This window comes from Parasteatoda tepidariorum, chromosome 1 (assembly GCF_982258835.1).
Source record: "Parasteatoda tepidariorum strain Cologne lab strain chromosome 1, Ptep-v5.0, whole genome shotgun sequence".
Lineage (NCBI taxonomy): Eukaryota > Metazoa > Arthropoda > Arachnida > Araneae > Theridiidae > Parasteatoda > Parasteatoda tepidariorum.
Window position 1 is genome coordinate 5,416,771 of NC_141755.1, and position 26,610 is coordinate 5,443,380.

Sequence of the window (26,610 nt, forward strand, 5' to 3'; positions counted from 1 at the left end):
TTAAAAAAAGAAGGATAAAAATGGTTTTTATATACAAGGATTTAAGCTAATTTTTACAGTTTCGACTGAAAGATATATATTCCATATAGATCAAAACTACTTGTAAAAATTTTAAAATTTAAGAAACAATTTAACAGCTGTTCATAGTGAAATATTTTAGTTTAGAATAATTTTATTTAAAGGTGTGAAAAATTCGTGTATATCACAACGTGTGCAGTTATCATTCATATTAGTCTAAATGTAAGAGAATGATTTAAAAAAGACTGAATTCTGAAGGGTGATCGAATTTTTGGCATCATCACATTTGCATGTGTTTGAGAACAATTGCTTCCCCCCCCCCCCTCTATTAAATTCCAATTTTTTCATAATACCTTATAGTGATTTTTTTAAAAAAGATTTGTTCAAAAAATTAGTTAACTAATAATTATAAGCAAACATATATTAAAAAAAAATCGTTTTATTTACTTTTATTTTTTTGTAATTTTTATTTATTTTAATTTTATTGAGTTTTTTAAGTTTAAATTTTCTAACAAATTTTTTGACAAAATAACTTCGAGAGTTTCAAATTTAATTTTCCTGAATCAGAATTTTTCATTTTTATTTTAAAAGAGTAGAGAGCAAAATTTTTTTTATTTATTGAAAACCGATTCGGCAGTTTCTTATAAATGACCACAAGTTTATATTTTTAATTTTGGCTGGATAGTAGCTACCAGACTTATTACAACTACATTTTTGCAAAGTGCTTCTTAAAGAAGGCAATTTTTTGGTTATTTTGATTGCTAAAATCCATAAATGAGTACTTGAATTCAAATTTATATCCCAATTATTCTGCAGTATTTGACATTCTTAACAAATTTTTTATGACAAAATTATGCCAATATAATTCTGCGATAAACAGTTTTTAATAAGTAGTTAAAAAGTAAACCGTTGATCTGTTTTTAAATTTTTGTTAAGTATCTTTGTTTTTATGCAATTAACGTTAAAGGAATTTTTTAGCGTCATCCAAATTTATTTTCATTATTTTAAACTGTAATGGAATTATATTGTAAAAAAAATAAATAATATAAAAACTGAGAAGCGTGTAGTATTAAATTACTTACTCAAAATAACAAAACGCATCATTATATTGCTGTGAAGGTTTGGAGAAAAAAAATCGTAACAGTTCTAAAAAAATATCAAGCCCTATTTCTCCGTAATTAGTATAGAGATCTCTTTATAGCTCAATACCCTTTTTCAAAGGTATTTAGCTGTCTAATAATACTATATCATCAAAAGTGTTTACATTAAAATATCAAGAAAACAATCAATGATATCTGAAATCAATTATGCCGAGGGTAGAGATCTCTTAGCAAATCAAGAGAGTATCTTTAAAATAACAAGCTAGTAACTAAAGAGGGTTATTTTATGTCTCATATTAGTAACTAATTTTATCATATGCTTATTATTATATAGATTCTCTTTTTCCATCTGCATGTCCTTTATTAATTTTTTTATTAATTGGTCAAATAGTTGTCAATAGGTCAAGTTTCGGCTGTAGATAAAACTTGAAGTAATTTATTTTCCATTATATATAAATATATCTGCTATTGTAACCTCTGATTCCGGAAATGTAATTCTGTAATTTTTTTAAACAAAGAGATTGATCAATTTTTTAAAGCATGAATAAGTGTTATTTATATAACCTGATTAAAATAGGAAAGAAAAAAAAATCACATGCTTTAATGCATTTTTCAAAGATTAATGCTCCTTGCAAAATATTATCTTTTACAAAAGTAACATTATACTTTATAAGTAACGAAATAAATTCAATTGATAATTTCTGTACCTGTCGAACATTACCTCCAATTCAAGTTTCTTTCATTGCTCATTTATCTAACAAGTCACGGATTTGAAGGAAAAAAATTAACGAGAAGTAATTTTATTCTACAATTTTCGCTCGTAGAATAAGTAATAATGTTAAAAAATACATACAGTCTTTATCAAAAAGTATAATTTCTACCTAGGAAAGAAAAAAAAAAGAGAAACGCGTAAATCAACAGCGTTTTGAAGAAACGTTTTTTCAACACTGTATCTGAGACAACAAGTATGTTCTATTTAATGTCCGAACAATAAGTTGAACAAGGGGTCATTTTTTTTCTTTTACGTCATTGAACTCTTTTCGGTAAATTCTTTTTTTCTCTTCTGTAATTGAGCAATGAAATTTTAGAGATAGAATTTTAGAATAGAACTGCGGAATACGTGCCAACAATATTTCGGGAATATAGTTGTAATAGAACATGTCTCTATTTTATATTTCCTGTTTGATTCTTGGTGGAGATCTTGAATCTTAGCACTAATGGAAAGATTTGTATGCGAATGCAACTTTTGAATAGAGCGCGAACCTTGAACTTGGCTAATCCTTATTTTTACAGACGGAATATGAGGTATTTATCGCAGAAGAACAAGTCCGAAATGACTTTAGCTTTTGAAATGCATTATTTCCGTAAAAAGAAAGATGGAAGAAAGAGCTATTACTGTAGAAGATAGAAGCTTTTATGTACGACTCCATTTGACTCTATGGAAAGAAAAACTTCATTTTACCCAAGCCTTTCATGTAATAGTTTTGATTCCGCTTCGCCTTTGTTTCTTTTTCTTTCATTTTTGTACACAGCATGCAATGTTGTTTATCTTAAGAACTTAAAAATTATATTCCTCGAGAAAACAAGTTTAAATAAAGTCTTTGAACCAAAAAAAGTCTTCCTTTCGAAGTTTATACCACAAAAATCAGATTTTTTCTTTTCGGTTCTGTAATGTTTCCTTATCCAGCAAATTGATCAGAAAACTGGTGAAAAAATATTTATGTTTATAAATGGTATGTTTTTCTTTTAAAGTTTAAAAAGTTATTGATGTATTTGGAGAGGATTGTGAACTTATAGTCTGTTTCATGAACTTTGAAGGTTGGGGGAGAATGTGTTCTCTCTGCCTTCTCAATACTAATTCGCCGTGGATTTAACCCAATCATAATAATAATTCTATCACAATAATACGATCAAAATAATATTCTGTATAATAAGCTTTTAGAATAGATTTTCTTCTATCCTCTTTATACCCTTCATTTTTTTATTAGTATTTATTAGTTGGTCAAGTTAAATATTCAGTTCTCTCAGCTGCAGACAAAACTTGAAGTAATTTATGTTCTATTACACATAAATACACCCGTAGTTGTATTCTCTGTTTCTAGAAATATACTTCCGTATTTTTTTTAGAAAGCAAAGAGATTGATCAGGTCATTGAAGCAGGAATAAATGTTATTTATAAAACCTGATTAAAATAAGAATGAAATAAAAAATCATATGCTCCATGAAATTTTTTTTTGCCTAATAAGTCCTCCTTTCGTAGTTTATAAAAAAAATCAGTTTTTCAGTTATATAATGTTTCTTTACCCAACAAATCGATCAGGAAACTGATGAAAAAATATGTTTGATTATAAATGGTATGTTTTTCATTTAAAGTTCAAAAATATTGATGTTTTTGAAGAGAGGACACCAATGATTATTATGATTTTACTCTGCTTCATGGACTTTCAAGGTTGGGGAAAAAAGCAAAAATAACGATTTTCTCTCTGTTTTCAAGACACCAATGAGTCGTGGAAACAAAGATTAACACAATCATAAAAATGATTCTCGAAAATAATCTTTATGATAATTTTTGGCGAACTCCCAAAGAAACTCATTTTTGATTAAACAGAGCTTAAGTTAGTTAACTATTACTGTTGTTAAAAAAAATTCCTTTAATCCTTAAAAAAAAAAAAAAAAACTATTTTTTTGAGCTTTAGTGGATGAACTGGTCGGAGGGAGTTTCAAAGTAAGCAATGAAGAGCATTTACAAATTTTAATGTTTTTCATACTATTTAGCTGACAAAGAAATACTTTGTTTTACCGAAAATTACTTTGTTTTACAAATATTTATACAATGATTCTCATGGTTATTACTACATCATGAACAATTTCCTAATGTAATATTGAAAAAGTAATTTTTTCCTTTCTAAATTTAAAAAGAATTAAGATGTTTTTATATAACACAGGAAAAGCATAAAAAATACAAAATACAAAATGCATGAATGAATCGGATTGAATGCAGAGTTTAATTCTGCAAGAGTTGGAAGTCTGCACCAAATGCAAGAACCACTTCTTGCTCAAGGAAAAGGAATATTAAACGGTGTAACAAGTTGAGTCTCATTCAATAAGAAAACAAAGGATGATCTTTAGGTTAAGATGCCGTATATGCTATAGCGTTTTCAAGTTTATTCGAAGAGGACAAAAAATAGATTAGAAATATAGAAAAAATAGAACAAAACCACTAAAATATAATGTAAATGCATAAAAACACACATAAGAACTCAAAAGAATATGAAGCAACATATAGAAACACCAGTATAAACTAGTGAAAAAAAATCATTTTGATCAGACTGTATTTTCTTTTTAAGTGGGGAACTTTTTTTCAATTTTAGTTTAATTAGTTAATTAGTGAGTGAGTCAATTATAAATTAGTTTAAGCTGTTAGTTTAGTTAAATTTCAGCTTGAAAAAGGCTAAAATTTAAATCATTAAAAAAAATAATAACTGCTAATGTTTGCACACTCCTATTATAATACTCTGAGGTCATTATTAACTCATATGTCTTGTAGATATCATTAGTTTCACTGCTAAACAGGATTGGATAAATATGTTACAGTTTAGTAGCAGAAAACATCCAGTTTTCTGTAAAGATCTCTAAGTTATTGTGAAGTTTTCAACAACCACCTCCCGTCATTGTTGTTACATAACAAAGTGTTAAATTGTAGATGATAGTAATGAAGGTTCTTAAATTCTCTTTTACAGTCTATTAATATTTCTTTTTTCAACTATAAAATAGAAGTTCCGTCACCACGCCTGCATGATTGAGGTAAATAAAAGAAGAAAAAAACACGGATGAAGAGGCCAATTATGGAAATTACAGAAGATCGAATCTTGATAAAATGCAATTATCTTCTTTTGCTATAGCGAGGATAATTAACTCGAGTTCAAGATATTGCACAAAAATTCGCCAACGAAGGTCGGGATTAAAAGTTGTTCATAAATAGAATTATTTTTTATTTACTGTGCGACCATAAATAATTATAATATTCGTCATTGCATTAACTGTGATACTGATGTTAGCCTATCTGATAATGGATGTAGGAAAAAAAAAACAACTATAAGAAATGATAGAATTCGAATTGTAGATAATGGTTAACAGATGAGGATTTTTATGAATGGAATCAGTATTTATTTAATCTCAATGGGAAATTAATAGATGAGTTTAATAAAACCTAATTCTACCAATGATTTAACGTTAAGTGTTTAATGAAGCAATTAAAAAAATTTTCATTGGACATCTGTTCCAAATGTGAAGTTACAAATTTTACAAATTTACTGGAGAATGAATTTGCATATTTTAAGAAATGTGATGATGCTAATAAAAAGACTTTACTGTTAAGGGGCTAAAGAGTTGCTTGTGAATTTTTTTTGCACTGTTTTTAATCGGACATTACTAATTTATAATATTCTTGTTGCGAAATTTGACAAAATATTAGTCTGTTCATAGAAAAAATTTATCTTAGTAGCGTCTCATGAAACATTTCAAAAATTTTCTTGTATATCGTTTTCTAAATGGCCTATTACTATTACAAATTTAATATATTCATGGAAAATAAATTGGATGTTTTTAGATACATCATTAAATCAAAGAAATTTTTTTACACTTCTTATTATTAGTTAAGTAGCTAATGAAACGTTTAATAAATTTTTTGCGCTGTTTTCAACAGGGCATTACAAATTTATTACATTCTTGCAAAATAGATAAATCAATTTCTGAAAATGCAATTCTACAAATGGAGCTTTTTTTTTTTAATTAGTGTTTAGCATCTAATGAATATTTAATAAATTTATTATAACATCTGTATCTAAAGAGGTATAGCAATTTTAAATATATTCAAAGGAAATGAACTGTAAATTTTTCGATAGTCATTTCAGCATAACAAAAAAGTTTAAATAAAGTGGTTTATGAAAGGTTATTTATTTGACAAAATTGTTGAATTCTAGAAGCGAGGATGAAAAAAATGTACCTAAACCTTGAGCCATATAATTTCTCACATTGGAATGTATGTTTTTTTTTTTTCACTTTTAAAAAGAAATGTGTATCGATTTCCTACCTCATTAGAGTGTGATAAGATAATATAGTTTAAAATAAATAAGAGAATTTGATTTTTAATTTTCATTCTGGTAGAAACTAGCTTCTTATTATAATTTTCTTTTAGATTTATAATTAACCTTTCATGCTATTTGATATAAGCCTCGAAATAGACTTTTTTTTTGTTGATTGAAAGTCGTAAATTTGACTCGAATTCTTTTGTCTGGTTTGATAAAAAAAATAATTGACCGAGTTATACATCACATAACCAGTCATTTGAGTATTTACATAGTTTTAAAAAGTCAAGAATTAGCATAAAGCGGTGTTTAGAATTTAGTCTACAAGGTAGTCTATTGTTGACAAGCATCTTTTTTCATCAAGTCTATCAGTTTTTATAGCAAATAAAGTAAAAAATGATACATGGTTAAGTGATGCATTGTACTGTTCAAATGCAACTATGTGTTTCATAAAGTTTAAAAATTATTTCTAAACGAAGCTGTTAATAAGTCTTGAGAAATATTACACTTTAACATACATAATAAGGCAAATTAAAAGGTAAATAGGCTATTACACCATGAGTTCAAAATAAATGAAACTCTTAACATTTGCTAAACAATATAGGACTCATATAAACAAAGAATTATTTAAGCTTTTCGGATTCATTAAAATTATTGATTAAAGTGCTCCAAAATTTAATTTATATTGCTCTTACAATGTTACTAGTGATGAAAAGAAACATAAGTGATTCAACAACTACTTACAGTTGAAAACTTAAATAAAATTAATGATTTGATGAGCAACAGTTCGTGAGAACGGGAATTAGTATCCAGCCGGCCGAAGAATTCCCCGTGTATTGAATGGTAACTGGTGCACACGTAAAATCTGGCGGGGTCACAAAGTCCTCCAAGTTTCCATAACAAATCAGTACCTCTGTGAGTACTGATCCAGGAGTTTTCTTGTCTTCTGGATTGAGTTCAAAATATTGCTATTGCTATTCTGAAAACTCGTGAAAACCGGAAATTTTATCGGACAAATATTTCCTCCCAAATTTGTTTAGGAATTTATTTATTTACTTATAAATTTTTTTTTACGATCTATAAACTATTGTTGAAACTCATGAGGAATGCAGAGTCTGTAAAAAGAAGATAACAATGAAATGCAAAGGACGCCGATATTAAATTTGATGTAAGAATTAAAATGTTCAAACATAACATAATAAAAGTTAAACATGTTCCCGCTAAACTTTTACATTTGTTTCGAGCATTAAGAACATAATCGAAAAATCTTCTAAAAAAAGATGAATGAGACAGAGAGATAGCTAAACAAAAAGAAAGAAAAAAATCATACCTTCAACCAGTGATGTAAGGAGGGTGACATTGGCGGCTTTCCGCCTACCTGCCGGCAGGTTAAGGCCAATCTTATCCAACTTCTCCCTCAGTGATCGACCCCCGTTTTTAGACTTGGCCCTGTAAGAAAAAAAAATGAATCTTCATTCAGTATTCTCTTCATTCAATAGTCTCACAATTAGCCTCAGGCATTGATGTGCTTTTACTCCAGACAACAAAAGCTACAAGAAATGAACTTCCTGGTTACAAAGCCGTATTTTAAAAAAAGAAATTTTTTTTTTAATTTTTACCACAGTACAGAAGTTTTTCGTGGGCAAAAGTAATCAATGCATGAATTGCACAAATTAGAAACAAGCAATTTAAATTTCTTAATATCAAGCTACGATTTAATTATTTATAAAACAGAAAAAGAAAGAAAATTTTATTTCTCTAAGGCTAAAGCCCGTTAACGCAATAAGGAAAAAGCATTTTCTCAAAATTCGACTGAAAAAAAAAAAAAAAAAGAATAATAGAGGATTGGAAGTTCTATAATGAATGCTGCAACATTTCAGAATTATAACTTTTAGAAATCTGTGCTACAATATTTCAAACCCCAAAAAAGTTTTTTTTCAAAGGCCTCGTCCTTATACACTGGTTATCATAAATTAAGGAAAATTCACAAAAATCGCGATAACTCAAGAAATTACACATGGAATTTTATGAAACTTACCCACAATATACAACACATAGTAAGGTATTAAACAACATAAAAAGAAATTATCAGACATTAATAGTAGTATAGAAATTAGCACATGTATAAAATAAACAAATTGGAAGTATCGGTTTGCAATAGAAAAAGTACCTTTAATATGGAATATGATTGCCTCTAGAAGCAATACAGCACAAACAGCGATGTGTGATGCTTTCAATTATGCGGTCTATCAGTTCAATAGGAAGTGAGAGCCATTGCTCTTGTAAAGCAGTTGCAAGCGTGGCAAGGGTCTGAGGGGGCGGATTGATGGCAGATACACGCCTCCCTAGAGCATCCCAAACGTGCTCGATAGGATTCAAGTCCGGGGATCGAGCTGGCCACTCCATGCGAGTAATTGTTTCCTGTTGAAGATAATCATCAACAATGCGAGCTCTGTGTGGTCTTGCATTATCGTCCTGTAACAGGAAGCAATCACCAATTGCCCCGGCATATGGGCGCACATAAGCATCAAGGATGTTGTCTCGATAAACCTGAGCATTCACGGTTCCCCTTGGAAAGACATGGAGGTATGTGCGCCCTCCTAAGGATATGCCTCCCCAAACACAGACACTGCCTCTTCCGTATGCATCTCTTTCACGGATGTTTGATGGATGATAACGGGTCCCAGGTTCTCTCCATATCAAATAACGTCTACTGTCACTTTCTAGACTAAACCTGGACTCATCCGTAAAGAGAACAGGCCTCCATTGATCTGACGTCCAGTGGACATGTTGTCGGGCCCACTGCAAACGGTCTCTCCTATGGCGTGATGTGAGCGGCACGCAAATGGCTGGTCGTCTCGCATACAGACCACCTTCGTGGAGCCTTCTGCGCACAGTTGACGTTGACACCAACCTTCCGGTGGCTGCAGCAAGAGAGGATCTAAGATGTGTCGGAGTAGCGGTTCTATTCCTGCGTGCACTTAATGTCAAATATCGGTCATCGGCACTGGTCGTAACAGTTGGCCGTCCTTGACTGAACCTCCTAGATGCCGAATCTGTGGTTTGAAATTGCCTCCAAAGTCTATGAACCACAGATGGACTCACATTTAGCCATCTGGCCACTTCTGATTGACTCTGCCCTGCCTCTAGTCTCCCGATGGCTCTCCATCGTAGTTCTTCAGGCAAATGATGCCTAGAGGTCATTATTACGAATTGGCTATCTCAGATTTTCAATGTCGCAATCACAGTAAAATTTGTGTGCTTTCTCTCAAACTTGGACTTTTATGCTCCAGGCAGATGACGTAAGCCGAGTGCAGCGCCACTAATTTGCATATTGCAATTTTACTCAGCTACTCTTAGTGGACAACATATGCAAATTTTGCACGGTTTGGCTTACTTTTGAAAGAGTTATCGCTATTTTTGTGATTTTTCCTTAATTTATGATAACCAGTGTACTTCAAAATTATTAACTAAAAATTTCGCTCATGAAAATTGTATCTATATAACTGTTCATTTTATAAAGTTTTAAATTATATAACAAATACTATAATGAAAAATGAAAGGAGGTAATCTATGTAATAAAATAAAAGAATGATTATTTTGTGAAAATTAACAGTCATAAATATTATTTTTTTTCATTCTTTATTTTTCTTCATCCGGAAGACTATGTCCTTTAGCTACAATAGACCAATTTTACGGATCGAAAATTTTCAACTAAATTTCTTCCTCAATTTTTTTTTCCTTACAGCAGAGTTCGCGCCTTCTTTAAAAGCTTCTAAAAAAGGGGAAAAAAATAAGTGGGGAAAAAACTCCCACGCATGCACTGTTCTTTTCTTCAATGACTGAACAGCAAATGCAATAAGGTGTAAGAGCAAATGATTCTTAATAGCCTAATTTTTTTCTGGCATTTTTTTTTCTTCATCACTTAGGGAACTAGTTTCCTTCTTGTGTCGTAGCAAATATTTTTTTACAGATGTAGCCATCATATTTTTAACTAGATACCAGCAAATATTTTTCTCAAATAATTAGCATTATGATTGCTTGATAATGATGAATGATACTACGTTATAATTTTTTTGTTATCTCTTATTCACTGTCTAACGTAAGAAATTCTTGATTCTTAGTCCTTTTGTATTAATAAAGTTACTTTGCATTTATTATAAAAAAATTAATTTAAATTTTAAAAATTTTTGTTCAAAATAAAAATTAAAAAAATTTAGCAGTTATGAAAGGCAGGAAAATCTCAAGGTGATGGGACCAGATTTGCCCTAACTTTAAGGCAAACAAGGGTCTCTTTCTTTTTTACCCATGTTTACTCGGAGGTGGGACCTCTCCCCAACCAAAAAAAAAAAAAAAAAGAAAAGTTTGCGAGCATTAATACCATTTATAAAATGCCACTATAATATCATATATAAAAGTTTTCCAGAATAAATAACTAATTAAATGGGCATTCTGGTTAGTATAGAAAAAGCTATGTTAAGAAATTCTTTAGAAAAAGAAGTCTCTTTAGAAATTCTTTATCCACACGTGCGTCGCATGGATTCACTGACTTATATACTTTCTTCTATTCTCGATACTCGATATATATATATATATATATATATATATATATATATATATATATATATATATATATATATATATATATATATATATATATATATATATATATATATATATATATATATATATATATATATATATATATATATATATATATATATATATATATATATATATATATGTAACATAAAAAGCTTCAATTGATCTTTTTATGTTAGTTTCTTTGTTATAAAACTTCATCCTAATTAATTATTCTAAACGAAATACTTTCTCACACTTTTAAAAGCCACATCCTGTTCTTAAATCTATTTTTGGCTCAAGTATGCATTTAATTAAGAGCAGGACATTTTTCCCTTTGCTCTTGTGTGGGAAACGTTCGATCTATCTCATAAACCAATAGCAACTACTAAGATTTCCCTCTTTCCCTAAATTAAGACATTTTACGGATTTTACTTTGCAAGATTTTCCCTAACATATAACCAAGGAGCGTCTCTTTTTGTGTGCACTTTTACTCATTCTCATGACTGCTCTTGTCTAATAATTAATAAATAAATTTTGTACCCTCCTTCCCGACCTATGACCTGTTTTAATCCTTCCACTCGGCAACGACGTTATAAGTCGCCAGGATTAAACGGTCGGGAACGGGGTACGGTACATCAACGATATGGAATATCTCTCATTTGAAATTAAATAAATCAACTTCGGAAGAGGGTACTTCAAAAATATGGAATAACTTCAAATCATTTATTCAAATGGACATTTGGTAAATAAGCAGTCAAATTCTTCTTCAACTTAAGACAATAATTAATTCACCCAGTATCTTCATCAAAAAAATAAACTCTTCAAAACTTTTTGTTTATTATAAATGATACCTACGCACAGTGGAACTAAACGATCATCCGTTTTCCATGTCTATGCTGCATATTTTGTCTACGTTCCTGAGACTACTAGAAAGCTGAGCTTCAATTTCCTTCCTTGGACTAAAAAGAAAAACTGCATCGAACTCCTGATAATTAAAATGTTTTTATTGAAACCCTATCCCTTTGAGAAAGCGTTGATTTTGCCACTCTTAAGTGCTGAGCTGGATCTTATCGTCGATGAATAATTGTTCTCACACCCACGATGGTCTACTTAAATATTCGACATTCAAAAGAAAAATAAGCTTCAATTTCTCCGTCACTATTGGTGTTAATTTACGATTCATCTTAACGAAGAAACAAATTTTTTCCCTAGCAGCTCACGTCTTTGGTTTTGGAATTGTGTTTACGGAATTTCAACGCATTCCCATCTCTGTTGTGGTTTTCAAAATATCTCGGACTAATTCGAACTTTTTCAGGTATCCTTTGAGTTAAAGTTTTTTACATTTCTCATAAATCAATTTCTTAAATGATTATGATTTTAATTTTTTCCCATATTTGATGTTTCGAAGTGAAACTACTTTTTATACATTAATCGTATTTACTGTTGAAATTTTTATTTCTTTAAATTTTTATTTTCAGTTAATTGATTTATTTGATTGAAAAGTGTTTCAAGAAATTATTTTCATATTGTTTTATGTGTTACAGCTTCTATGATTTATTGATTAGTTGAATTTATATTTTTGTTTTACAGTGATTAGGGTTTAAATGAAAATGCCATTTAAATTTTTTTTCTTTTCGTAATGCAACTGCAATAATTATTGAGATTCACTTTTAATATATGAATGCAATTACAGTGTGGCAAAAATTAAATCAAGAAATGTTAATGCTTTAGTTCAACGTTGGTAAATAGTTCATAGCTCAGTTCTAGCTCAGACAGTTCCATAGACAAACAACATAAAGATAGGAAAATGATCAAAAAAAAATTGAAAAGTATTAGTAACCAAATTCACTTCAAAAACACGTTTAAAATAGAAATGAAAATATTTGAATTCCCTAACAATTGTGACAAATTAAATTATCAATTAAGATCTCTGCACAAAAATTACTTTAAAAAATATCCGAACTAAAATTTTTGAAAAAAAAAAAAAAATTATGTCCAAAAAGAAAGAATGAAAGATATAAATGAAAAAAAGAAATAAAAGGTAATTTGCAAATAAACCAAACTTGCACTTCAGATTAAAAATAAGGAAAATAGCTAGATCAGTCAAAAATTAAAAACTGATTTACCTTAATACCATATTAAATTTGAAAGCTTTGTTTTGGATTTCAATTAGCGATAAATTGTGTTAAACGGGTTGTAATGTAAAATCTGAGAAGACTGATCACCTTTTCTGATTATAAAAGCAATTTGTCTTTACATATTTCCTGAAATCCGGGTTAATATTTGCAATAAAAATACCAAATAAAAGTACAAATAAATAAATAAAAAGAAAGTAGAAGGAAAAATATAAGAAAGAAAAAAGGGTATAAAAGGTAAATTTTTGGACATAAAAAAAAAAAAAATAAATAAAAAATTACGGATATTTTGCTATTAAAGTGATAAATATGTAAGATAAATAAAGTGAAATGAAGTAAATTCTGAAGTCTTGGACTTCAGAGTAACAACCACTGTCATTTTTTTTATTTATTTTGTTTTCAAACAAGGTAAACAATACTCAAATCTAATTTCAGATTGAAATTTTTCCAGGAAAAATGTTTTTTGTATTTTGTGTTTTATATTTTAAATTACACATTTCTAACAAATGTTTATAAATTTTTATCATGATTGAAGAGTTAACTTAAATTGTGTTATTATGAAGAATACTTCTTATAGTGAAAAAGCTGTGTTGTGATTTTTAAACAAAAGATTTTTGAAACTGAAAAAACTGTTAAGTAAAAAAAAAAAAAAAAAACTGTTGAAAATGAAAATTTTAAAATTGCTGATAATGCTACTACAGATTTTTGATTGTGTTAAATTTTTTACAATGAGAACATATGTAAATGTTTTATAATTTATATTACTTTTATATATTGTTACCATTACAAATTTGGTTATTTTATTTGTACTTCTACCATAGGGAAGATTTTGCAAATGGATAATTTTTTAAAATTTTGGATTGTAATTAAACATTATTGGCGAGGGGGGATGTAACATAAAAAGCTTCAATTGATCTTTTTATGTTAGTTTCTTTGTTATAAAACTTCATCCTAATTAATTATTCTAAACGAAATACTTTCTCACACTTTTAAAAGCCACATCCTGTTCTTAAATCTATTTTTGGCTCAAGTATGCATTTAATTAAGAGCAGGACATTTTTCCCTTTGCTCTTGTGTGGGAAACGTTCGATCTATCTCATAAACCAATAGCAACTACTAAGATTTCCCTCTTTCCCTAAATTAAGACATTTTACGGATTTTACTTTGCAAGATTTTCCCTAACATATAACCAAGGAGCGTCTCTTTTTGTGTGCACTTTTACTCATTCTCATGACTGCTCTTGTCTAATAATTAATAAATAAATTTTGTACCCTCCTTCCCGACCTATGACCTGTTTTAATCCTTCCACTCGGCAACGACGTTATATATATATATATATATATATATATATATATATATATATATATATATATATATATATATATATATATATCATATATATATATATATATATATATATATATATATATATATATATATATATATATATATATATATATATATATATATATATCGAGTATCGAGAATAGAAGAAAGTATATAAGTCAGTGAATCCATGCGACGCACGTGTGGATAAAAGTTAGACTTTTTCTAAAGAATTTCTTAACATAGCTTTTTCTATACTAACCAGAATGCCCATTTAATTAGTTATTTATTCTGGAAAACTTTTATATATGATATTATAGTGGCATTTTATAAATGGTATTAATGCTCGCAAACTTTTCTTTTTTTTTTTTTTTATATTTCTTTTATATATATATATTTCTTTTATTTATATTATTTATATTTATATTTCTTATATATATATATATATATATATATATATATATATATATATATATATATATATATATATATATATATATATATATATATATATATATATATATATATATACTTTCTTCAAGAATTCATTGCCAGAAGAAAAAAAAAAAATACTTAATTTTTGTAATGCCATTAACAACACTATAAACAACCAAAAAATTCTGTTTTTCGATAATTGCAAATAAATTCCCGGACTTCATTGCTATAGAAAAAGACTAAAACGTTCTACTGAACTCTCTGACAACACTAATAAAATTCAAATATTTAATGTTATTCAATTATCGTAAATACCTACTTCATGGGTTATATTGCCAGAGGAAACTATAAATTCTCCTCTTGTACTATCAACAATACTTATAACAAGCAACTAATCCACTATTTTCCAATCGTTGCGTATAAACTTCTTAGACTTAATGTCTAAGTAAAAAAAAATGTTAAATTTTTTTAACGCCATTTACAACACTCATTGAAAGCAGATATTTCGTTGTTATTCAATGATTGCAAATATACTTCCCGGACTTTGATACCGGGAGAGAAAAAAATAAACTAATAAAAATTCTTCTCGCGTAATTAATATCCATTATCATTGCGTGTAAATAAATAAATAAGAAAAGGAAATGGCGAACGTAGTGAACAGGATCATAAGATTCATTAGAAATAAACAAATTAATTAAAATTGTAGAAAAACTCTCTTAACGACGTATCTTCGTTATTTTTCAATTATTGTAAGTGCTACCCGGATATTTACGTCACTGTAAAGAAGCAAACAGAAATCGTGATTAACATTTCATCCTCGGCATTATACATACAACAACTCATTTTACTTCAGAACTGTAATAGATTTTCTTTCTTTTTTTTGCGAGAGAGAGAGAGAGAGGCGTAGAGAAGAGGGTGAAAGAGGAATTAACAAGGAGTTAATGCCTAGTCGTCAACCTCGTTTTCGAAATGACCGCAGATGAAGAAGTCCACTGAACTACAACGAGATCGATGCTCATGTATTTAATTGATATCGACAGACAGGCCTCGTTTCGGACAATCGACATACCAAGTCAATATCAAGGCCAACGACAGGAAACTAAAGAAGTTCGAACCCTATAATTATTCCACATTAATGTGTGTCATGATTGTTGATAAAAACAAAAAGGGAATAGAGCTCATCCAAACACTTAAGACGAATATGCGGATCAATGTAATTCAATACGCGATCTAGAAAAACAGCCCTGCCCCCATAACTAGGACTGCAGCAGATGATAAGCCAATCATTAGAGTGGTGAGTTTTATGAGAAAAGTTTTGATGTTTGGCTTAAGTAAGAGTAAGATTCTTCGCCAAGAGGCAAAAAGGAAGATTGTATAGATGAAAAGGAAAGTAAGGATTGTTATGAGATCGTGTGAAAGGAGTAGAAAGTTTCTCAGAAAAGAATCATAAAGTTTTTATTAATTAAAAATTATTAAACGCTGATTAGAAGACCTTTTAATCACTTCGGTTCGGATAGCATTGAATCAAATTTCATCGCAGAAATATTGAGTAATTATCGTAATAGTATTGCATACAGAAAAAATAATATTGCACTGTAGTTTAATTTATTGAGAATAATGAGTTACTCTGAATAATTAAATAATCAAAGAAGGATATTGATATGTTCGGATATTGATATTGGATGTTGATATGTATAATAGAAAGATATGTTCAGAAGGAAAATGAGTGACACTTGTAAGAACTATTTCACGTTATGAAATATATATTTTTCATAATGTAATGCAATACTTATAGTATTATAATACGCAATGTATATATTATGCAAATATATTGTCCTACATTAAGCAATATAGTATTATATTACTCATATATATTGCAATATTATAATTATTATATTATTCTTTGAAATGAATTTTATTAATACTGCATAGTGATAAAATAAAAATATTGTACTACTGTTGAATTTTTTGAGAATAATTAAGGAATAATAAATTATTCCGAATAATTCGGAATAATTAAATCATTGAAAAAAGATATAAATAAAGAGAGAATACGCACAGAAGGAACATTAGTGTCCTTTCTAAGCATTATCTTACAATGTGAAATGTCCATTTTTCACAGTATAATGCAATATTTTTTTCACTTCGAGATTGTTGAAACTTTCAAGTTATAGTTTTATTTATTTACTGGCAAAATAGTCATTTTTGTGTGGGGTGAAAATAAAAGTAAACAATCAGTAAAAGATGGTACTGATCAACATTACGAAAGCAAGCACAAAAAAAGAAAGAACAAAAAGACAGGCGATTAACTTGTATTAACATGCGGCATTTAATGAAATAACAATGAATTTATTTGTAAAACGGAGACAAATAGTAATGAATGTTTGAAAAAAAAATCTAACCTAAAACCTGCCTAAAGTAAAACGGATGAAAGACGTATGTTGCCAATTCGCCCCCTTTTGTTTCTCGTTGCTTCGTAATTCGAAAAATAACTTGCTGAAAGTGTTTAATATTTCTGAATTGTCATTATCTGATCGATTTCAGTACTTATTTAACCATTCATGTTAGCCTTATACGTACACTGAATCTTATACTTAGAATGACGAGAGGGGCCAGAGTGTACTCATAACCCCACATAGTTTTGGGTAATAGGGTACGCTTTGGTGTATATATATATATATTTACAAGGTACCCCAGTTTCATTAAAAAAAATGAATATTTCAACATGTCGATAATTATTATTTATAGAGAAAAGAAACTAATGTACACTCGTATAATTGAAAAGCCTGTGTTCCGTTTAATCAAGTATTTCCGTTAACCAATACGAATAAAACACCTTAGAATTACGATGATCAAGTCTATAATATTAAATTAATTAAGATTCAATTTTAAGATTTTTGATGTGTGATTGATCTACACACAATCTGGCAAAGGCCTTTTCATGTGACTGAATTTGCGGCAATAACATTCCTTTCCGTAAACTTATAACTATGAACTTAATTCAAAAGATAATGGAGCAATTGGCTCAAGTATAAGACCGAAGTTTCCAACACAGAAAAGTTTTAGAGTGAAACTAAAGCAAACTTGCATTGAAAAAAAAAAAATGCAATGAAAACCTCCCACCGTTAGTCTGATGAAAATAGGTCTCTAACTTCATTTTAAATTTTTCAGAGATATTTCGCTTCATCACTGCTGTATATTATACAAATTAATAGGCAAACACTGGGAGTTGGACCTAAGCAGGTATAATAATTTATTCTATAACAAATAGACACATTTGGTATTTAATTAAAAAAAATTTAAATTAACTAAAAACTAAAAAATTTTAAAAAAAAGTCACATTCAAAAATTTTTTCATCTCAAGCACTTTTTTTAAAAAAAATGTATAAAATAATAAAACTTATTCACTAATTAAATACATTTTAAGTGCTCATATTCTAAAAAAAAAAACTACCTTGCATGCAAATTTTTGTTTTGCCAAGACATAAAATACATAATTGATAGTCATTTGTTTTATTGTTTTTATAAGCTTCCTAGTTAATTACAATTGTTAATTGGTGGTTATTTATGATTTGCCAACTGAATTGATAAATTCGCCAATCTGGATAGAAGATATTTAAGACCATCAAGAATCAACTCCTTGTATTCAGTTCTTGAAAAAAAAAAGGTGGGAAGACAGCAGGTGCGCACGCAGAATGAGGTAAAAAAAAAAGTCACTACCTGAGATGAACAGGTGAATAGAAGAGATTTTTTTCCCTCCCATTTTCTCTGCGATCTATGTTTACTGTTTGGATTAATGTCAGTGACCATTAAAAACAGATTACATTGTTTGTTTAAAAATAGATGCATTCTAACGAAGCTAAGACATAAAATCAATTTAAAAGCATATTCGGGAATTTCTTATGCTTTGATGCTCATCAATTTAAATGATAGCAAAATTGCTTTCTAATTAATCTTTTTTGTTTAAAAAAAAAAAAAAAGACTGTTACAATATTTTTAAAGTTAACTCCATTTTATTAAAAAAAATATATCTATGGCGTTTACAGCAAGCAGTAAAATAATAAGAAAAAATACTAAATTGCATTTTACTCTTAAAACGCAAGTCAAATCGACACTTCAATTTTGACTTGTTTGCAACATAAGCACAACAAAAAGTTACTAAATGAATTGACAAAATCTGTAACTCACAGATTTGACACAAAATTTGAGTTGATAAGAAAATATTACGGAGAGCAAAAATAAATATTCAAAAAAGATTCTTTTCATTCAGTTCAGTATAAATATAATGCAAAGAATAAAAAATACGATCAAATTAATATACAACATACCATTTCTAGAAATATGTTTAAAAAAATATATTTAATTCAAAATTTCTTATAAAATTTTTAAAAACAAATTAAGGAAGGGAAAACCTTAAAAACTTGTAAAAAAGTGATATTCAACAGTTTCATTAGAAGTAACTTTAACTTGGAATGTAATTGCAAGTATTAACCGTCAAAAGTACAAATAAAAGCGCTTTTTTTAAAATGCAATTTCACTATTTGTTAAAATGAAAATAAAATCATGTTTTTTTTTGTTTTGTTAAAATCTAATTTAATTTTGCTGAAAGCAGGATATGAAATTCGAAAATGTATACTATTTTAGATGCTTCCATAGTTAGATTATTTTAATTTCTGTAAAATAGGAACTCTGATGTATGAATACTATTGTATAAGTATTCAATGTTGGACTGCTTTAACTCAAACTTATGGAAAATGGGAACTCTGAAAGTTGCAATATATTATGTAAATATTAAAAAAATTAAATATTTTAGTTTGGCTTAAGAGGTCCTTAAGCCAAATTCTTAGTCTTTCCCGACCGAACTCAACTGTAAAGTGGTGGAGGCGGGGAGGACCTTTTACACCTTTTTATTTAACTTTCACAAATAAACTGATATATAATTACTCTATTTGGCAGTATCTCTCGATGCACACAAAATACAAAGCAGCCATCCAATCACAATATGAGATATTGAGATAGAAAATAATTTTTGATAATTAATTAAGTAGAAAACAGTTGCCTGCTTTTAGACATTTAAAAAGCATCCTTGCTTGTATGCACTTAATGAAGAAAGAAATTTATAACGATAATCCTAATCAAGTTTTTCTCAGTTTAAACTGCAATAAAATTAAAGTTTTAAAATCTAAAAACTGAGAAACTTGTATAGCTTTAAATTACTTACCCAGAACCACAAATCGCATCATTTTATTGCTTTTAAGTTTTGAGAAAAAATTCACAGAAGTTCTAAAAGTTATCAAGCGCTATTTCTCCTAATCTAGCAAATAATCCCCTTTTTCCGTCCTACCTTTTTTGAAAGGTAATGTGTAGTCTAATAATACTTATATCGCCGGCCAGGTGGCCGAGCGGTCAGCGTGCCCGACTGTGAAGCCAATGGTTGCGGGTTCGAATCCCGCTCAGGGCATGGATGTTTCTCTCTGTGTGTGTTGTTCTCTATTGTGTGAATGTGGCCCACCCTATAAACGGGTATGTGGCAGTGTGGCGTGGGTAATGTTGCTCGCCTTCGTGACTTAGGTTCACAGGTGCCCACTGGGTAACGTTAAATGAGTAACAATTCCGGCATATTCCTAGGCGAAGAACGCAAGTTCAATGCCTGCCGTTAAAAAAAAAAATAATACTTATATCTTCAAAACTTTGCTGAGAACATAAAAAAAGAAAGTCAGGAAAACAAAAATTAAAAATTTTACCTAAAGTAAAAGATAGCGAGGGTAGAGAACTTTTTAGCTAGATACGAATTTTGATTATATAAAAATAAAAAATAAAATTAAAAAAAAGAATCATAATTAGATTATTTTCTTCTTCTAATTTGGACTGTTTTAATGTGTCCTTACGCAGGATACGAAAACGGCGAGTTGAATCCAATTGAAGAGCGAAATCTTATTTTTGATTATTTTAATTTGAATCTGCGAAAGATACGAAGCAGCGGCTTATCCAAATCCTTCACAGAAAACTTTGACACTAACAACAATACATAATCGTATCTTTCTTTTTTTTTTAAGTCACCTGCGAAATGCAAGTGGGGACCCTAATTATGATTTTTTTTTTTAAAATTGAGATTTCGCTGGAGGCCATTTGCACGCGGTTAGACAAAGGCCTGAAGCCGTGTCCTTGCCTTTGGGGGTAGGCGATGTACCTTGCCCCCGGGCAGTGCTCATCACGCTCTACCTGAAGGAATTGGGCTTAAGTGGAAGGGGGACAGGTGGGAAAGACGGCTTCTCCATTAAATGATCGTATCCGGATAGAGGATGAAGGGACTGACCACTAATATGGAAATATTGTTTATTGATACCTTTTCTTTTTAACTTCTCTTATTAATCAGTTGATGTACCAATATTTCGCACTTATCCATTACTTTCTACGAGAAAGAATATAACACTGTTTCTCAAATTGTAATTGTATTACAGTTTTTGGATGTATCCATTTCCCAGAAAGAAAAAAAAAAGCTCTAATTAAGAAGGCAACTAACATTTCCACTTATATGGGAATTTTGTTTACAAATTATACTATATTTTTATAATTGTTATATATTTTTTTATGTTGCTTCATTAATCATTGGATGTGTCAATATTTCGGTTGCAACTCGTTGTTTCTACTTATAATTTAAAGAAGGATATAACATTGTTTTCGCACTGAAATTGAGTTGTTCTATGTATCAGATTTCATAAAAAAATGAAAAGAAATTCCTTAGCTTGCATCAAGATTTCGTAAGAAAAAAAAAGTAATTCATCTTTGTCAACTTTTATATTTGGCCAAATTAAAAATAATATGCTTTTATGGTAAAAGTCGTCATACATTTTTATTTAATTTAAGACCCCTCTTTTCTGGTATCAGAAGTCTACTGTTCAAAGGATGTAGACGAAAGAGGAAAATATTGAACATTGAAAAAGGAAAGGGAAAATGTTAATAGTTATCATTATAGTTAAATTTTCCTAAATAAGTTTATAATGGATCTTTACTACTTATGGCAATAAATTTCGAAACATGTAAAATAAAATTCTGTCACCCACTTACAATTAGATATACTTAAGAGAAAAAGAAGAAATTCTATTAAAATTGCCGAACAATGACATTTCTGGTTTAAAAAAAATCTGCGTCATAAAACCAAAACATACAATATTTAAACCGCACATTTGGCATATTTTCCATTCATATGGTAACGGTCTACCAGAAATTCTGTTTTTAAAGCTTTTAGTTCTGACTATCACACATTCAGTAAGAAAATATAACATTGAAAAGTAAATTATACCGAATTAGGGGTTGTTATGTCATGCTTTAAGGTATCCTGATAAAATTACTAAATTTTATTACACAGTATAAAACCATATTTTTCTGTTTATTTTAATAAAATCATTACCAAAGCTATATTATATATATATATATATATATATATATATATATATATATATATATATATATATATATATACAACAAAAAAATAAATACAAAAAAACACGAAGAAAGTTAAGAAAAACAATAAGTTTCATTTACTGCGCATAAGCTGCAAGTAAACAGAACTCGATAAGTTCAAAATGAAGACAAAACAAAGTAAAATTATAGACATAAGAAAAAAAAGGGGGGGGGAAGTAATAGTGAAAAAAAATAAGAAACAATTGATTGAAAAAAAAAGGGATGAAATTTTTTTAAAAAAAACGGAAATTAAAAGATGTAATCCTTTCATCAGCCCACGCGATTATATATATATTATACATATTATATATATATATATATATATATATATATATATATATATATATATATATATATATATATATATATATATATATATATATATATATATATATATATATATATATATATATATATATATATATATATATATATATATATATATATATATATATATATATATATATATATATATATATATATATATATATATATATATATATATATATATATATATATATATATATATATATATATATATATAATCTTATGCCGAACCTCTCCAGTATTCCAGGGCAATGACTCAGGTGGTTCGCGTCCATTTCTTCACGAATGTTGCACAATTGGCAGAAAGGACTTGAATGAATTTTTATACGATATAAATGGTTGAAGAAGCTACAGTGGCCAGTAGTGAGGCGAAAAGTACCTAGCAATCAGATTTGTCCCTTGGCCATAACGGAATATTTGTGATTTCCTCTATTCTTTTTTTGTCTTTATTTATGTTCTTATGTTATGTAATGTTTTAAAAATTCTCTTTGGATTTTTTTCTTAACAGTTTGGAGGTATAGAAAGGGATTGATTTATCCGTTATTTAAGCAATTTCGGTTTTATATATATATATATATATATATATATATATATTGAAAGTCGAAAAAGTTCTGGTAGTATTGTAAAATAATGCCTTACATTTTTTTTTCATTCCGAAACTTGAATTTTTGCAAATATATGAACTATATCTAATTAAAAGTTTTCTAACATAAAGAAAGTCTTATAAAATATAGACATATAGAAAGTATATAGTTTTCATAACATTCAGAAAGTATATAGTTTTCTAACATATAGAAATCAGTCTATATTTCTGCCGTGTTTTTTAGAAAACGATTTTATCCTTTTGTTGTTTTTTAATTATAAATGATCTAATTTTCTGTAAGGCGGATACCCCAGTTTTTAATTTTCAAAAATCGTTGTAACTTTAACTCAAGTTCGAATTTCAAGTTATTATTTTTTACCTGGGATTACTTCTTCAGGGTTGCGAATTTTTGCCTTAACATCTTCAAATATCGGAAACTTGAAAACTTAAATATGGTTTTCCAAAAATTGTTTTGACCATTGTTTTCACTAATTGTTTCGACTTAAACAAAGAGAATATAAAAATAGGCAAGTTTTTAATACACAATCTATGAGTTGAACGATCTGTTTTACAGCTTACATTATTTAACATTATATGTTTACATTATTTACTGTTTACATAATTACATTAGTCTATACAGCCTAAATTGTTGCATTATTTTACACAGTTTACATTGTTACATTAGTTTACATTATTACATTAGTTACTTTAGTTTACATCCGTTCAGGACTGACATTCTTCAGACAGAACGAAATATTTAAGCGAGTTAATAATTAAGTATTTAAATGCATATTTTTTTATGCATGCAAAATAAATGATTTAAAAATTTTTTTTCTTATATCATTTATTTACGTTAACGCATTTAGCTCCCAAATAATTACTACTAAGATCCCAAAGAACTTTTTACTGTAAATAAAAATTTATTTTCAAATATGATTAAATTTATTTTCCAGGAATTTTAATTATTTTGTTATGTCTCACAAAAGCACTGCGATTAAAAGATCTCATGTGTCTCAGTCATTTTAAACTAGTTTCTCTCGGTGAGTATATTAGGGAAATATCAATGACGTTTTCTCAACTTCCAATCTTGCGCAAATGAAAAACTTAAATTTCAGATTTTCCCTGAGGTTAAATAATCATCCTTGAAGATTTATCATTGTTATAATCACATTGCTATCCTTTTTTTTTTTTTTACTCAATCGTATATTTTTTTTCTTCCTTTCCCGGGTCGTGCATGAACATAGTTCCGTTACTAGAAGCGTAATTGGTAGAAGGAAGAAAAATTCGGGAGGGTCAAAATGGGATAAAAATAGGTCTCTTGATACATTCATTTCTTCCTTTCATCATGAAAAGAGAAAAGTTTACACATCCGGCTTTAGAGAGCAGATTCTGAATCAATCTTGAAAATTTTTAATTCCATCTTCATTCTAAATTCTAGAGATTAGAATCACGAATACACAATATATCGTACGAGTATGTATATAAAGCCCTTTAAAGTAAACTATTTCTTTATAAACTCCATCTTTTGACATTTTTGCTGAAACTTTTATGGATGATGAAATTGAAAGGCAAGAAAATGTGGAAATTATAACCCGTGTCATTGTGATGTAGAGTTTTTGCAGAAACAGATTTCAATGTTCACAAGTTAAAACCCTTAGAAGCAGAATTTTTATTTAATATATCTTTCATACTCTTTTCATTATTTTGTAATAATTTAGGTTAAAATAAGTATAAAAAAACACAATATATTTATAATTTTATAATTTGTTATTTACGGCATAAAAGTTTTTTTTCTTCATCGTTGAGTAAAAAATCTTCAGAGCGGAGCTCACTACCGAACAATAATTTTTTAAATATGCTCTTGTATAAAACTATTTAGATCGAAGAAACACAGTTATACATCATTAAAATTTCTTTAATTTACAAAATCAATTATCGATGAATTTTTGAATTTGAGTGGAAAAGAATTCAAATTAAGTTGTTTGGGTTTTATATTTTAGTACAAATCTGATTCCGATTATTTAACAGATTTTTTTAGTAGCTATTAGACTTTTTTTAATAATTAAAAAAAAAACAGCATATATTTTTGCAAGTAATTACAGCGCCAGATGTATATATATATATATATATATATATATATATATATATATATATATATATATATATATATATATATATATATATATATATATATATATATATATATATATATATATATATATATATATATATATATATATATGTAGGTGTGCTGGTATCCACATGTACCAAAGGGGGTAAAGTGACTGGCTTAAGACAACAGACTAATCTGAAATTTCTCACCTATTCTTCAAATCATCGCACATTTGTTTGCATTTTATAACAGTTTCATTCATGCAACTGAAATTTTGATCTCTTTCTGACAGGCTAGTGTGCTCAAACTTTACGAGGCCTGTCATGGCTGATAAAACAACCATTTTAATCGTTTTCTGACAGAATTCACTCTGTCAAAATTTTGCATATTAATCGTATAATGCAGATTTTATAAAAAAAATAATTTTATCATAATTGTTTTAAAAGTTTATTCCTTCTTTTCTTGAAACCGATTTTACTGTCAGGGATAATTGTTACTTGACCATCGCAAAAATAGAGGATGCCATTATTTATCCAGGTCATTCAGAAATGAAACAATGCACGGTCCCTCGTTCCTTGCACATGCTATCAAAAAGAACAGCTGCTATCAAACCAGTCTTTTCCAGACAGCTGTAGAGAAGAGTTGACAAAATTTCACAACAAATTTAATAGCGTGTCATTAAGTCGTATAGTACGCTTGGAACTTTGTTCCTTTCCAACTACATGAAATTGGTAAATGAGTAGGGCAACCTATTCTAGGCAACATTAAGGCTGTTTTTTGAAGGTTCTTAGTCGCATGGAATTATTATTTTCTGAGAATAATACGCTATTTTCATAACTGATCTGAGATAGCAACAGTTACTCTTGACTGTTAAGTCATGTTAAGCCTGTATTCAGCCAGCGACTGTTATGTTTATTCTGAAAATGGCGCAAAACGTTAATATGGAAAAAAGCTATAGTTTTGAGAAAATGAAAAGCGCTTGTTTTCTAATTTTTTTATTATTTAAAAACTTACTCCAATATTGCATTATCTGGACTCATAAAAATTTGCGAACAATGGGAAAAAAGATTTTGATACTATTCATCAAGGTGGAAAAATTTCGCCAAATTAGAGGTTTTTTTAAAAAATTTCGCAACTTTTAAATTACTCTAGTTAGTTCTCTGTTTCAAATTCCAGACAAATCCTTACAGCAAGATGGCATATACAGTATAAAATACAGCTTTGCTTCAAGTGTTAAGCGTGAAGTTTTTATTTTCTTTGGCTAAAGAGTTTCGAAAAACTAGGTTAAAACAGTTATGTTTTTGTGCATATTGATGGTTGGGGAACTCAAGATAGATATATACATATTAACGTTATGTCATCATGTTATTTGAAAGGATTATTTTATTATAAATCTATTTAAATCAGTATAAAAACACATCAACCGTTGTATCATTAT

The 26,610-nt window shown here is 28.6% G+C and overlaps 1 protein-coding gene across 4 annotated transcripts in view; it reads right to left on the bottom strand.

Moving 5' to 3' along the window:
• The window catches only part of LOC107452006 (transcription factor AP-2-alpha), a 165,964-nt gene that overhangs the window by 13,204 nt on the left and 126,150 nt on the right, over positions 1–26,610 (bottom strand). For all 4 annotated transcript variants that reach the window (XM_087158565.1, XM_087158553.1, XM_087158561.1 and 1 more), the window contains one exon: positions 7,536–7,654. In XM_087158565.1, coding sequence (XP_087014691.1) covers positions 7,536–7,654 — 119 coding nt within the window. The remainder of the gene's footprint in view (positions 1–7,535; positions 7,655–26,610) is intronic.